The sequence below is a fragment of the Falco punctatus genome (genome assembly GCF_963210335.1).
Source record: "Falco punctatus genome assembly, chromosome: 17".
Classification (NCBI taxonomy): domain Eukaryota; kingdom Metazoa; phylum Chordata; class Aves; order Falconiformes; family Falconidae; genus Falco; species Falco punctatus.
In genome coordinates this window covers 4,253,709-4,268,979 of record NC_137597.1, presented here as the reverse complement: position 1 = coordinate 4,268,979, position 15,271 = coordinate 4,253,709, and the positions used below count along the sequence as shown (strand labels likewise).

General features: G+C 41.2%; 2 protein-coding genes across 17 annotated transcripts in view; one reads left to right on the top strand and one right to left on the bottom strand.

Annotated features, from left to right (window-relative positions):
* The first annotated feature begins 173 nt into the window (after positions 1-173).
* LOC308054460 (uncharacterized protein) lies at positions 174-11,563 on the top strand. Of its 2 annotated transcripts, none has more exons than XM_080367343.1 (5): positions 174-511; positions 3,794-3,893; positions 4,633-4,736; positions 4,974-5,029; positions 5,630-11,563. In XM_080367343.1, exons 1-5 carry the CDS (start codon positions 469-471, stop codon positions 5,885-5,887), a joined length of 561 nt encoding a protein of 186 aa, XP_080223469.1. In that variant the 5' UTR covers positions 174-468; the 3' UTR covers positions 5,888-11,563. The 2 variants fall into 2 exon arrangements, with proteins under 2 accessions (XP_080223469.1, XP_080223468.1); XM_080367342.1 differs by lacking the exon at positions 174-511 and adding an exon at positions 518-2,619.
* Positions 11,181-15,271, bottom strand: part of NFYA (nuclear transcription factor Y subunit alpha) — a 16,395-nt gene continuing 12,304 nt past the window's right edge. For all 15 annotated transcript variants that reach the window (XM_080367319.1, XM_080367330.1, XM_080367331.1 and 12 more), the window contains one exon: positions 11,181-14,809. In XM_080367319.1, coding sequence (XP_080223445.1) covers positions 14,756-14,809 — 54 coding nt within the window. In that variant the 3' untranslated portion in view covers positions 11,181-14,755. The remainder of the gene's footprint in view (positions 14,810-15,271) is intronic.

Here is a 15,271-nt window from a genome sequence, read left to right as displayed (position 1 = left end):
TAGGGGAACCAGAGATATAAAACTTGCACGTAAGCGCAAAGCAGCAGTCAGGATGAATACATCCAACTGAAAGCTGCTCTGTAATACATCAAGGTAGCACTAGAGACCTTGTGCTAGAAACCTACTACTTCTACTACTACTACTAGAAACCACCTACTTCTTTCCCAACCTACTTCTTTCCCAGCCACACAATCTGATTGCTAAATACGGCTATCTAGACAACAATATATTTAAAACAAAAAAGCAGACAGTAAACATTGTGCAGTCTTTCCCACCCATGAATTAACATTAAGATTGTGGTTAAAAGATGTTCTCAGCAATTCCAGGCTGGCATCATCATTCTAGGCAGCAGACAACTGCAAGTGACAGAGCAAGTTAGCTTCCTCTGCAACAGAGAATTCTCAGTGATAAAGAAGCTCTGGGATACGTTTTTTTCCTCTAGGCCCTAAAAAACCTTCTTACTACAGGATGGGGAGCCTTCCAGCCCTGCTGCTCTTGCTGGCACTTCCAGGTATGGCTTAGACTCTTCTTTTCTCCTAGGAAAAGGGTGCGCCCTGCACTGTTACACGCATTGCACGCCGACTTGCTTGAGCACTTTTTATTTGGGCCATCTAAAGCCTGGCACAGAATGACATTCCCTGAAGTCAATGAGGGGAGGAAATGTTCAGCCTGAAATTCCCTTATTTTATTTATATCAGCTGATGGCTTCTCATTTTGGTTTATAGTAGTTCTGTATTTGGTCCAGAAACTGAACTTCCTGGTGGGACATTTGGCAATCATTGCCCTTCTGAGCGAGACCTTTCTCTCCTGCTATTGTGAAGTTCCCAGTCTGAAACCACCCAGCATATGGAGAAGAAAATCTGTTTCTTGCTCTCTCCTGATACATTATGGATCAGGCATTGCCGTAAGACAGGCTAGCTACTGTTTGCTTTCCTACTGCAAATAAATACTGAGTCCACAGAGAAGAACAATAGGAATAAAAATGAAAAAAGGGTAGTGGCACAAAGGCTAAGCATAGATGTTTATTTAGGCAAACCTGCAGGGTTAAATTACTCTTCTCAGAGTCCCAGCGGTATAATACTAAGCTGTGACTAGTTGTAGCATCATTTTCTTCTTTCTTTGGAAGAATAATGCATGGCACAAGAGGACATGCAAGTGCTCCTGCATACAGAGGGAGACTCCTCCAGAGCTAACTGCTCCTATGACATGCACAAGAATTTATGTGAGAAGACATTTTGGTGCAAGGAGCTGTCAGAAAAGTCTTGTCCAGTCTTAGCCTTGAGTTCCCCTTTAAAAGAAAGGATCAACCTTAACCATGCACTGCATCACTCAGTTGACCTGATAGACTTTGGACATAGTAGGTTTTCTGTGATCATGACAGCACACCGAAGGTAGAACTCTGGCACGTATCCGCGTGGGGTGTGGGGTGATCTGAAGAATATTGTGCTGCAAAGGATACAGGTGATGGTTTCATTTGAGGGCGAGCTATGAGATCAACAGTGCACCAGGTGGGAGACAGCCAAAACAAATCAAGAATGACGTGTCATTTCCATTTTTGTTTCACAGCAAAAGATGGTAGCTAGAGATAGAGATCCCACTAGAGGTTATCAAAGACAGAGTAAAACTCTTGTTATATAGTTCAACATAGAACCACAATATGTATCTAGAGCTAGAAGTGGCCAGGAAGTTATTTTTGCCATATGAAATAAAAAAGTTTCAAAGGAAAAAAAATAAATTGTATGGATTACCATAAAAAATTAACACAATTTTGTATGATTGTATTAATAAAAAAAAATGGTTTTGGGACAGAAATATTCAAAGTCAGCTGATGAAATCCAAAAAACAAAACTTGCTTTTGCACAAAATTTTCCATTTTGTTAAAAGTGTTTTACAGTCACAGAAACCTTTCACAGAGCAAAGCTTTGATAATTCATGTAGAAGACCGGTGAGACAGAGCAACATCATCTTAAACCTGAATGTATGTACGAGGCATAAGAAATATGCTGAGGCAGCTTCATGTCCCAGCACCTGGGGAATTTGACAGCACTAACAACCCTGGAACCTGAGACAGCCCACGTTTGGGAAGGGCAGCAGGAATCCAAATTTCCCGTTTGGCACCCCAGCTTCATCTCTAGTGACCACTCTCATCAGACTGGGGCTGCTTATTTCCTTGTCTTCTGCAAGTTCTCTTTGTGCTGATGTTAGCTTTGCTCCTTCGTTGGGTGAGATGTACCCCACCATGGGGACTGGTTTTTCCTGTCTTCTCCCCCTAATGAGTCACCACTCCGTTTTCTTCAGAGTTTGTCAGGCTATTTGCAAAAAAGGGAACAACTTGTCCCTCCATTGCTCCTATTCTGTGATAGCCAACATCAGGAAACTTCCAATATTTTATTTGGTGCAAAATGGTGTCCTGAATTAGATGTCAACCTATTATCAGAGGTAACTCTGATCAAAGTATCATTAAAGTAGGAAGGACTGAAATGATGAATGACTTCTCGTGGAAAATGATTAGTGTGTGGCTGAAAAAGCTCCAACTTAATGACTCAGGAGAATATAATCTTGAGAGCCATATCCAGGGGAGAAACAAACTACTGAATAGGATCATGCTGGAAGTTTTGGGTGAGTTAATCAAAGAATTAATGATCTTCTAAAAGTCAGCAATTTCTTACTGCTTGACAAGAAAGATTACAGGTCAATGTTAAAGAGCTCTCTTCTAAGCCTGGAAATTTCCTGAGACACAGATAATTCCCGAATTTCTTTTTATTAAACAGATTTTTGATACATACTAATGGCATAAATAAATTGCAGCCAGTTGGTGGGGGAAGTCTGGCTTGGTTTCATTGACTAACAAATTTTTATATTTACATCAGCAGATGAAACAGACCTCAAGCAATCTGAATCATTGCCTGAATTTCTACCTGAGTTCCTCTTTTTGCCACAGCTCATTAGTAAACTTCTGCATTTGTTTTAACACTTTACTTCCTTTTCTGCTTTTTGCCAGCACAGGAGGCAGAAAACCAGAAGATAGTGAAAGCTATTCTTTCATTTTTATGACATGACTGAAAGATGTTTATGGGAAGTACATGACATCTTTCTTCTAAGATGCTTCCTTTCCAACAGCATTCAAGTGCCCAAATAAGCAATTCAGTTTTCATATCAATCTCTAAAATGGTATGAATTTTTATGGCTGACCTATACCTTCTACAACACTCGTCTCCTGCAGGAGCTGTTCTTTCCCTTGGATCTGTTACAGGACCCAAACTTGTAAGGAAAGCAGAAACCAAATCTCATTTGCCCCTCTGCACATGATATGATCATTGAGTAAGTAGATTTTCCAAGGCATCATGCAATCGAGTATCAAATAGTTTGCAAGAATGAAAACAGCACCAGAGGACCACAACCCAAAGGGAACAAAACTGGAATCACAGTATGTCTGTTCTTGCCCTACTAGCTACTTACTAGAACTCTTTGCCTGGGCCTACATTCAATGTTTTCGTTGAGATACACTGATACCAGGTACTATCCAACAACCCCAAAAAACCTCCTAGCCCTTATCTGAGGAACTGGTTGATCCTATTCCTGTGATTCAGCTGCATTAACTAACTTTCTTTTACTCGTAAACAGCACAGGATTAATTTTCTTGTGCAACTTCACAATTTCATAGCTAACAAGCAAGCAGTAACTGGACCATTCTACAAACTGGCAAAGCAGGATTTTTCAGCATGATAAGAAGTCACCAGGGATGGACTGATGTGGGAAAATCACCTGCTCTTGGTTTTTTTTATTTTCCAAGGGGAAAATTGGAAATGGGATGCAGATTTACACACCATTTCACTTCCCACTGAGAAGGGGGACGTTGCCAACCCCACAGATGACAGCAATAAGGATCAGAGGTAAAAACCAAAGACTCCCAGACTCTAAGCACAGCATTCTGGATGCGCTGCAGGATTTGAGGTGTGGCGTGACAACTGAAGCATGTGCACACATCCCCATACACACACAAAGAGGCTGCCCCTTCTCCCCTACAGGGTTTGGTCCAACCTCCCCACCTCCCATGAAAGGGTAGCTGTAGAAGGTCCCTATTAGTTTCAGGAGCACTAAGTGAGGCTTCTACTGAAGATGCTCAGTTTGACCGTGTTCTTGACTTTCTACCTGGTTAAAAAAGGGACAACCATATGGGCCACGCAATGCTACAACGACTCTGCCTGTTGTACAAGCAGACCGGTGTAAGACCAATCCCAGCTAAACAACATAGCGTGTCAGACGAGAGTTATTACCAGGCCTGATCAAAGACAGATCACGAGAAGGGCTACTGCATCCTGATGAGGGATGCCTTTGAACTCTGGTAGCGCTGCAAATGACTGCAGGAGGAGAATTCAAGCTCCTGAGTATTCCCCAGGCTTGCCAAGTGCCAAAGAAATATACGGCTGGGATGGATCCTCTGTGGCTGTAGATGAGTACTGACCTCATGGAACCGTGCTTGTTTAGAGACAGCAAGGGTAATATTCACGTGCTAAATTTTTATCCCAGAACCATAAGCCATGTTCAAACACATAAAATCCCCTCCCAAATTAACCTAGCCGACTTCTGGTGCTGCAAATAGTAATGGAGATATCATGCTTTTCCCTGCAGGACTCTCTATGGTCTCATAGTGCTGAGCTCCTTCCTGCCTACAACTGCTCTGATTGCTACTGTTATACTCCTTGTCACCATTTACATCAGAAGGAAAAGGGCAGGTAAAGCTCCCTAATCCTCTTGTCTAGTTTTCCTGCCCCTACAGCTTGCTGTCCCACCACACTGAATCTAAGGAAGGTCTGTTCGTAGTAATCATCGTCCAGGGAGGCAATGCAGCTGAGCTGAGAGTGAAATGCAAGATGCAAGTTAAATCGCAGGGATGGGGTAGTGGGGGTAGTCATCTTTAAAATGAAAAGGTAAAGGTGTAGTTTTACACTCAAAGGAGATTCTGTCCACAGCAGGAAAAGGGATGGACTTTGGCGGACATCCTTCTTTCAGACGAGCAGCACTGCAGGTAAGACATCATCAGAAATCCAACATTCCTGCTGCTTTTTTTGATCTCTGTCATGCAGAGACTCTCACTCTGTGCTCACCTCTCAGAGGGATTATGAAGCACACAGTAGCATCCACTCCAGCCAGCACACCGAAGCTAGCTGTCTGTATTTGTTGATTGTCTGACATCTTGTTGCAAAGCAGACCCTAACTTGTTCAAGTCATAGCCCTTCTGCGTATTTTTGTTTATAGTACTCAGAAAAATAAATATAATAACAAATATATAATTTTGATAATTAACTGGCCTTGAATCTTCAGTACCACCGCCAAAGTTCCTGATCAAAGGAAATCTTTGGTAGTTGGAATTGCCCTAAATATTTAGTGTGTAACAGTTGCTGCACCTTTCTACCCAGTCCCTTAAATCCTAGGAAGTAGACTTTTGAGCAAGTGAAGTTTTCTGAACATCTCTGAGCACACATGCCCTTTTCCCATGTACCCCTCCCCTTTTTCCCAGTTTTATAATAGGAGAAAATATTTGTGGTTATAAATGAACTAAGACTAATACTCAGAAGCAAAAAATGCTGAATTTCTTTTTAACTTCTCATTCTTCATTGTTCCTCAGAGCCACAGAAGAAGCAAAGCAAGCAGAATGCTAGAAGGGGAACTGAATGATGCTACAATATACGCTGTCATAAGGCACCAACCTCAGCCAAAGCCTGAAGATGTTATATATGTCAACATGCAGCCTTCACCACAAGTCTTCTTCCACGTTCAAGAACCACCAGGCAATTCAGTCTCCCCAGGGCCTGTGGAATATGCTACTGTTATCTTCAGAGCCACAACTCCACATTCTGGAACTGAAAAAAACAGGCCCACCTAAACAACGCAGTATGAAGCCTCGGGCTTATTCATAGAATTTTGCTGAACTGCACTTAGAAACAATTCATTTGTAACCAATTACTGAAGTTGGATGCACAGGGGGTGTGAGGCAGGAAGCAACTGAAAGGATGAGGCGCACGGATGCACAAACCTTCCCTGAAAAAAATAACTGCACTTTTCCAATAGTACAGCAGCACAATTTAGCTATTGGTAAGCAAATCTAGTAGAAAGCTATGGTACATTTGCTTTTTCCAAATTGCTCTATTTTTAAACGACAGGCAACTATAAACCCAAATGCAGGAAACTAGTTCTCTCTGGTAGCAACTGATACAGTGCAAGTCAACAAAGGGCTGTGAGATATGGGAACATGATGCTTCCTTTCAGACTTTCTTCAACAGCTCGCTTAAATACTCGTATATAAAATGTTAATTATTGCCCACTCTGATAAGATCCAAATCAGCAACGTGGTAAAGAATCTGCTTTAAACATATGAGTTCCTTCATGGACTTCAGAGAGACAAGTAATGCACTTGGCATGTTTTAGTAAACAAGGGTCTTGTTGAAAAATATTGGTCTACCTTATAGTATAAACCGTCTTCAGCTTGAACACATGGGTATAGAATTTACACCCAAAGTTATTTATTTATACAAAAAAATAACTTTGTCTTTCACTGCCTTCGGTGCTTGTTTTTTCTTAATGCCACACAGTACAGTACAAATCTAACATGACTTTATTTGAAATTACACACATTTTGATCAAACAACTGAATCCTGTTATCATGGTGATATGCACAAACATCCCATTATGGATCATGGATAAATCCCAGAGTTCATCTGACTGAGATTTTTGTCTTAATTCCGTGAGTTAGAGCCCAAGGATGCCTAATCTGATATAAAAACGGGTTTAGCTTTTTGGTATTAAGATTGCAAGAAGACTCCCCAACCTAGGAGCTGGGTGGCATGGGAGGAAAGGAATGCGAAAAGGCGGAGAATACACCCATCAACCTTATAAACTCCCTCTGCCTGTGAGTGCTTTTACAATTCCGAAGCACGGGGAACAGACACAGATGGGAGAGAAGAAGGAAATTCTGTTGTCTGCTCTGATCCGGCTACATAATAGCAGACTTTTTGCCATTATATCTGAGATTATTTTGTCCCTCTATAGCAAATTATTTAAAAACAAAGCTAGAAACCCCCCATAATAATAGCTAAAGAAATCAATTTCTGTCTTCCCAAACAGGTTTGCATGATTGTATTATTCACTTCCTGTCCCAGCTTCCCACTTCTGTTCTTGCATACTGTTATTTCCTTTTTCTCTCTCTTTTTTTTTTCTTTTTTTCTTTTTTTTTTTTTTTTTCTCTCCTTATTATTACTGCATTGACCACGTCTGGAAAGAATTAGTGACTGACACCCTTGAGCTTTGGGTCATTTTTGAGATGTCAAAGGCATTGGTGTGGAGACCATACACAACCAGAAAGGTTAACATAAGCCTCAATATACAAACGCAACGCCTTTATTTAGCCTGTTTGACTCTTGGAAAGCATCTATTTGCATGCATAAATTCCTCATCTGGGTGGAATGGCATACACGGTGAAAGGTCTGGGGGCCTCAGATCCTAAAGTAATAGAAGTTAAATAACTAGCTTGATAGAGACACTGGTATATACTTCTGTCTGCCTACAAAGCTAAAGATAATCTGCTATCGTATGATGAATTTGAGAGGGTTTCCAGGGATGTTTCTATGGATGGCATCAGTCCTCTGTCGTAAAAATGTAACTGCCCGATTTAAAATAAAAGACACAATAAACATTCTCAAATCTTTCTAAATTTGTAACATCTTACAGGTGTTGTCCTCTATGCAAACGATGGAGATTTGCTAGTAACCCGAGCTGGCTACAACGGAAGAAGAATTATCATAAAACACAGTTTAGATTGGCACGCTTGATAGTTAACTTTGGAAAGCACCAGCAGCCCATCCAATCTATTTCTGTTATGCTCAGCTGTGGAACCACATTCAGGAGTGGTCTAACTTGCACGAGCAGCCTCTGGACATCTGGGACGTGACAAACCTGGCCATGTCTTCAGATAAGCCTGACAGACAGCTAGTTAGTGACCTAGTTCTATATTGGCTGTTGAATAGTGCTGTAGACCTGTGTCTGGCTAACGTCTCACACATCCTCCCAGCTTATCTTTCATTTAATGGCAGCAGGAAACAAAGTTGTGGCATTTTAGGAACTGGGCATATCAGATTGGCAGGGCACAGCTGACACAATGTAAGAGGACAGGAGCATTTTCTAAGACTGAGGCTATTAGTCAATACATTCCATTCCAGTGCCTCCAGACATCTCCTCTGTCCTTCTACAGGATGCCTAGTTAAAAACTCACTCCGTATCTAAATATTCTTTGCAGCCTATGCTGAAATAGTTGTTTCTTCTTTGTCTCACTTCAAAAGCAGTAAACGCTAAAAGGACCGTTTCCATCTTTAGTAAGGAGTAAATGAATATCCACACAACTAATGGCTGGGCACCTTCATCTGTTACCTGCTGTTCACTGCGAAACACTCTTGCCCTAAGTGCACTGTAAGAACAGAAAAAATCATATAATAAATTATACTCTGAAGATTCTGCTAAAGTCATCATAGTACTATGCCACCTAAGTGCCTTCCAGTAGCAGTTTTGCAAACTGGGTAAAATTTGCCATATGCCTAAGCAGCCAGGGAGATTTGAGCAAAAGGCAGAGATGAAAAGGACAATGTTTTATTAGCCACTGTGGAAACCATCCGGTTCTGCTCCATGTCTTGAAACACCCACAAAAAGCGAAATGGGAAAGTCAACTGAATTTTGGATATACTGCAACTACAGAGACCAAGGCATCTTCTGCTAGACAAAATGAAGTTGACTCATTCGTACCTTTCCTCTTCCTCTGGAAGTCACTGAAACATGAGAATGTTTTTGGAACAAACGATTGTATCTAACCCCTCCAAGTACAAAGAATTAGCAAAGTGTTTCATGAAGAACCTAAAGAAAAAGAAAACTCAGCTTTCCAACCCTATTCACTTCACATTAGTAGTACATAATTTTATTAATTCTATTCACTTTAGAACATTTGTTCAATTGTTCTCAACTTCCTGCCTAGCAATTGCAAAATACTGATTACCACATAGGAAAACCAAGCAGTATGGGACAAGATCCTGGCAACTGTGACTAGCACAAGATTAGCAGATCAACTTCTCTCCGAAGTGAAGGATTACTTTAAATCAGTCTGCTCCTGTTCTTGTTAGGGAACTGAAAAGAATTTCAAGCAAAGAATAAAGCAAAAAGCTGTAAAAAGCAGTATCTGAGTAGCTCTGTAATCAGATAACTTACTATGGGCCCAAGGGCATTCCGTCTGGGCCCACAATGCCTGCTTACTCCCTTGGACCACTGCCCTTCATGCTCTTCTGCGTTCATGAATCTTCAGCTGCGAGGTCCTCAAGGATTTATTCTGCTCTATTTGCCAAGAATCACACTTCCAGCATATCTGCATTTCACCATGATTGCAGAGCTGCCAGCAACGCAGTGACAGAAAACCAGGCCAGCTTTCTTCAGGACCCACGCTGACTGCCAGCCTGCGGCGGCTTCGCAGCACACAGCGGAGCCCGAGTTAGGAGGCTAGATCCTGTACGTGTGGCGGAGGGGAAAGGGCATCCTCAGAAGGTATTTCCAAACAGCAGGATGTGACTGGATGCTCTGAACTGCCTGCTGGAGAAACTTCTATGTCACCTGTGGGGACACCATCCTATCCTGATTTTGACACTTAACGTTGGCAGTACGGCGACGGCCCATTATAAATGGCATTAGAAGTACGCACCGATTTCCCATTAGAGCTCTGAGACCACCTCAGTGTAGCTAAATACAAACTCACCCAGTATTTCCAAGCGATTTTACAGCCAGTGTAAAGATGTCACTCGCAGTTGGCTCACTTAGAAAACACTATTAAGGGATCTATTGCAGGAGAAAGAACGCAATAGCGTTTGGAGTAAAACTTGCCTTTTTTGTTCTGTTTGTTGGGAGCTAGTGACATCCATATCTGTTTTCAAGCACTGCTAGCGGAGAGATGCTTTTGCATCAGCGAGGGCAAAACGAGACCCCCTGACCTGCAGTGTTCTTTCAAGAACATAGCATATAGCTACAAATGTGTGCAGTTCAGTGTGCCCCTGCTAAGAGTACCTACCCCAGGAACACAGGAAAAAAAAAAAAAAAATATAGGCAGAACTTAGTATCTTGCTTTTTGATATGGCTGCTTTTAACCCAAAGAGCTTTGCAAACTGTAAACATACACAGGAACTGTTTCAACAATACTGAACATACAACTACTTGATACCATACAAAAGATTGCTGAACAGTGTAGAACCTCAGCCTTGATAAAAGTATTTACATTATTGTAGTGAATGTTTAAGTTACAATACTGCTGAGAGATCCCGAGCAGCACACGTGGAAGAAACAGCATGCCTGCGAGGGATTAGCAGGCAGACATGGAAACTGGCTCTCCCTTAAACCTTTCAAAGCCTGCCCAATCCTCTTAAGAGGAATACTCCCTTTTGTGCCAAAACACAAGGAATAAGCTCTTTCTAAGGGTGTCCATTCAGTCATATTTGGCCAAAAAAAGATAACATGATACTTGGGAATCTGGGGACAAGAAAGATTCACCATCCTGGAAGGTAACCAAAAATATAAAGGCATGAATGTCTTACAAAGAAGAGAATTTGAGTGACATGAAGTTGGATCTCTCAAACTTACGCAACTCTGGACAGATTCCATCGCTGCATCCATAGGGCACTCCCTGTGCTCCAGAGCAGCTTCTGCATCAGCACTGGATTCTTTTGCATGGCCCACCAGGGCTAATTATTCAATTCAACAAATCCTGCAGCAAGCACGCAGAGACTGAAATGTCACCGAAGGATGGCGAGCATTATGCCAACAGATATCCAGAAGCTGGCTAGGCATGGATGGGAGACAGTGCAACTACCAGGCATGTTTCTCTTCATTATTAGAATGGTAAGTTTTTCTTTCAAGCAGTAACTGTAGTGCATCCTCTTTCCTCCCAGCCCAGACTTGCTGCACATTTTCCCCACATTTGAAGAACACACAGAAGCAATGCTGGCCAGCTTGGAGCAACTCTCCTTCCCTCCCCAGCTCAGTGAGGCCATCTCCCAACTTCAAGCGGGTCACAGCAGCTCCCCTGGACTCAGGGCTGAGAGGAAAGTCCTTCTTCCATCCTTCCTGCAGCCCCTCCTCAGGGCCCAAGCCAAAGCTGCTTCTCGGTTTATAATTTTTTATTAGCTGGATAGTGTACACAGTACTTACAATTGCATCTATTAAAGACCAAAATACACTTGAAAAAATGCATCATATAAAAAAAATTATAAACTTTTAACTATATACAAACTTTGCCTTAACGTTAATCTCAGTACCCTCCCACACCCATTCACAAATAAAAGATTTTCTCCCCCCACTCCCCCCTTTTTAACATGCAAGGCCTTAAAGCCATTTAGCATCACTTGAGGACCATTTTCCACATCCCATTCTTTACGCTCATATAAAACTGGTTTTTGATCGGTTCACCACTCCAGTGCTCTCTGGATCAATTGACCACATTTCTCCCCGAGCTGCTTCTTTTATCCTCATACACTCTTTCATGCACTCCTGAAGTGGAGTTTTTGCTCAAGTGTGGCCAATCCACAAAGAATTCTCATTTAATTACTAGAGAGGTTTGAACATGATGACATCTCCAATTTAACAAATTTACCCAGGAAAAGAAAGCAGACTTTTTTGGTAACATGTTGTTGACCGGTAACTCCAATCTCACCAAGCAAACACTACTTTTAGAAGTGATACACATAACCCAAAGCAAATGAAAAATATGACAGTAGCACTCAGGCTTTCACATCACTAAAGTATTAACGATAAAACTTCCTATATAACACAAATCCATAGGTCTTAATACACATTCTACAACAACAGATCAGAGAACCTATATATGAAGGGCTTATTGGGAGAAAAGTTCTAGCTGCTTTGAAGAAGTTTACAGGTTCTTTAAGAAAAGGATTACTCATTAAAAATAAAAACAAACAACCAAACCAAAAAACTATGTCATAGCAATAATCTTGCTTCCCCAAGTTCCAGCTCTCAAGAGGGGGTTCTCCAGGACAGAGATTAGCTGGCAGTTGAAGACCAGAAATGGTATGGAGAGGCTGTCTTACTCCAGCACAGAAATATTCCTCCAGCCCATGAATACTCCACTGACAAAACGTACAGATGCTCTAAAAAAATATTTACAATAATGCTGCAAATTCTTTGTTATCCCTTCACTAAAAGAGAGCTACCTATTTCCTGAAATGGGTGACCTCACAAGAAATGCTAGATGAGAATTTCGTAGTCGCCAACTGAAGAAGTTAAGCACCGTGCTCTAACTGGCCAAGTATTTTAAGGCAGAAGCGACCAAAGGCACCAAAGATGCCATCAATGCAACGGAGGTAAACAAATGCCTTTTAAATCACTAGACTAAAAATCCTAATGTAAGATATACGAGCAGAGCGCTAGATTACTGATATAATTTGAAACAAAACTGAAAGAAAGATTTATTTGCATGGCAAGAACTAGGCCACCTCCTCCCATCGCCGGTGTGTCAGTTTCTGTCTCAGCTTCAGTTCACTACATCAGCTGTGGTAAAGGTAAGAACAAGGAACTAAAATTCAGAAAAACGAACCGAACTAAATTTAGAAAATCCAGCTGCCTAACTACAAATACCAAATCTGCATTTCTTCACTGTTCTTTAACAGGCTATGTTCCTCCACAGGTGGCTGACCTAAACATTGTCATCCTTAGTATCTGGACAAGCATACTCTTCCTCCAAGATTGCCTGCTGGAAACGTAGAATTTAATGTTTCTCCACATTTCTGCCCCCTCTTCTTGGCATTCCTTCCCATCTTCTCATACTCTTAGGTCTAGTATTTTTCTTTTATGCAAAGTAAATAGTATACTCAAGGCTCTGCCCTTTTGTATCCTCCCAGTCTTCTACAACTTGCTAATCTGTTCTCCATTTTGTATTTAGTCATAAGCTTCCAGTGAACAGGAAAAACATAGAGGGGAGATAATATGGGTTGTATTTTGCAAGTTGCATTTACTTTTTTTGTGTCACTTGAAAACAGAGTTCACTGAATTTAAACCAGTCTCGCCTGTCCTCGGCTGCTTTCCTCAAGAATATCTCACCCTCTGCAACTTCACCTATTCAGGTCCATAATCACCTCCCTCAATGACAATGCCTGGCAGTTATTTCCAATCTCATGCTTAACTGCCACGATGCAGTTCTATGTTTTAACTACAGAACACAAAAAATGGAAGAGAGAGGACTACAGCACACAGGTGATACACAGAGCATCTGTAAAACTCATTCAAGATGGCAGGAGACAGGCATGGAGAGATGCAAGTATCATCTGTTAAAATGCTTATGAACTACACCTTCCATCGCCAAATTTCAAATTAGTACAAACGGATCAAGCTTAAACTCTGTAATGAGCTACGGAATTATAGATAAAGATATGTTTTGTTGAGATACTCAGCCAGAAGCTAGCTGTAGGTCATGAAAAAAATCCTTTTTTAAAAATGTAAGTACTCCTCCTTCATTAAGTACCACTTTTTTTTTTATTTAAAGAGGATAATCTATAAAAAGCCTCAAAGGTTCATCAGTATCTGCCTTCATTTGTTTAACAGTCCTTCAGTTACATCAGGATGAGCAGAGTTGAGTTGCCCTATGCTTCTGCTGTCATGAAACAATCCCTCACTGTGCAGAATGAGAGAATTGTAGAACTGATCTAGACCAGACATCAAGAAAAACCGTCACAGAGGTGGTCAAGTGCTATCACTATGAGATTGCAGATTTTGTGTGTCTTTTGGAGGAACCATGCACTGGATTGGCAGGTTAGAAGGAAGAGTAAAAAGAAAAAATCTCCTTTGGAAGAGATTCACTTACGTCTTAATCCTTTTTATACTAGCAACAACTCCTCTTCCAAAGCAACAACCACTGGCAATAAACAGACCAAAAAACACTCAGAGATTGCTTTTACTAATTAAATCCTTATCCCCACACATCACCCTCTCCCACCTTAATTCTTGGAACAGATACACAATATATCAAGTCCTGTAATAATCTTGAAATATTTCTATCATTGTCACTGGATGGCTGAACTTTTCCCAGAGAAGAGCTTGCTGTTTACATATTTTACAAGGTGGAACTTAAAAGAATCTCCCTTCAGTTTCTGCCAGGTCTGCCAGAAGTGCAGATGCAACAACAGGGAACAGTTCAGTTGATAATAAAATCCAAAGGTGTAAGGAATGGATGTAAATAACAAGTCTCTGCTGGGAAAACAAAGCACTGTCGTGTAGCCACATCAGCGCCGGTCGCTATAAACTGGATTATGTCTCTGTAGAGAAGGGCCATAACTCCAAGACGTCTTTGCTGGCCCTGCTTCAGCCTGCCAGAGTTATTGCTGATCACTGAGTCAGTGGCACACTCTCAGCCATGGCCAATCTTAATGCAAGAGGTGTTTAAAAGAAGAAAAAAAAAAAAGGCATGAGCAGTCAGACTCTGAAATCCCTGTGCTGTATCAGAAGAGTGTACCGAGAAAGTCGTTAAGTCTCTATTTGTTGACTCAACTTCAGTTAAAATCTTGACCACACACTGAAAATGTGGTGCTTGTTCTGTAGAAAAGGATAGGCTGTGATATGGCGATTGTCCCACTGAAAGACTCACTTGATACACTGGAAAGGTAAGACAGACTTGCAGAAGGGACGGGAATTTTTTCCAGTTATTTTGATTTTCTTCAAGCAGTGGTTAGGAAACTCTGATCATCTGTGTCATTGCTTCTTCGTTGGTCTGAGTTGGATCCTACAGAGACAAAATACGTACCATGTTGTAATTCAACATTTTCCTGTAACAGCAGAGAGAATCACAGACACACAAGACTATCAAGAGGAGATACTCCTGCCACCTCCTTTGATGTCTAAACATGTCATATTTTTCCGGGGTTTTACAGGCCAGTGAAAGAGAATGGGATATATAGATCTTACTAGTTCCTAGTAATGAGTTGTTTCTGGTAATACAACTGGTCTCTAGGGAGACCAAGCACTGGTCTACTATTTGGGAAGGATTCTACTTCTGAGTAAGAAACAGTCTCTTGCTAAAGCCACAGGAATGCTTTAAAGCACTAATCAACAGCAGAATTTGCTAATTCTACTCTATTGTGTCCCTTCCTTTGAAAACCTGTCTTGCACTTTTTATGTAAATCAATATGCAGCTAAGAATCAGATAGCCACATTTTTTAATTTTCCATCAGATCTAAGATAAGGT

Excerpts from the sequence above, each read along its gene's own strand:
- LOC308054460 (XM_080367342.1), top strand. The coding sequence starts at position 2,481 with ATGATGAATGACTTCTCGTGGAAAATGATTAGTGTGTGGCTGAAAAAG. Across the intron at positions 2,620-3,793 it reads GATCATGCTGGAAGTTTTGG|GGGAAAATTGGAAATGGGAT; the intron begins GTGAGTTAATCA and ends TTATTTTCCAAG. Across the intron at positions 5,030-5,629 it reads TCAGACGAGCAGCACTGCAG|AGCCACAGAAGAAGCAAAGC; the intron begins GTAAGACATCAT and ends ATTGTTCCTCAG.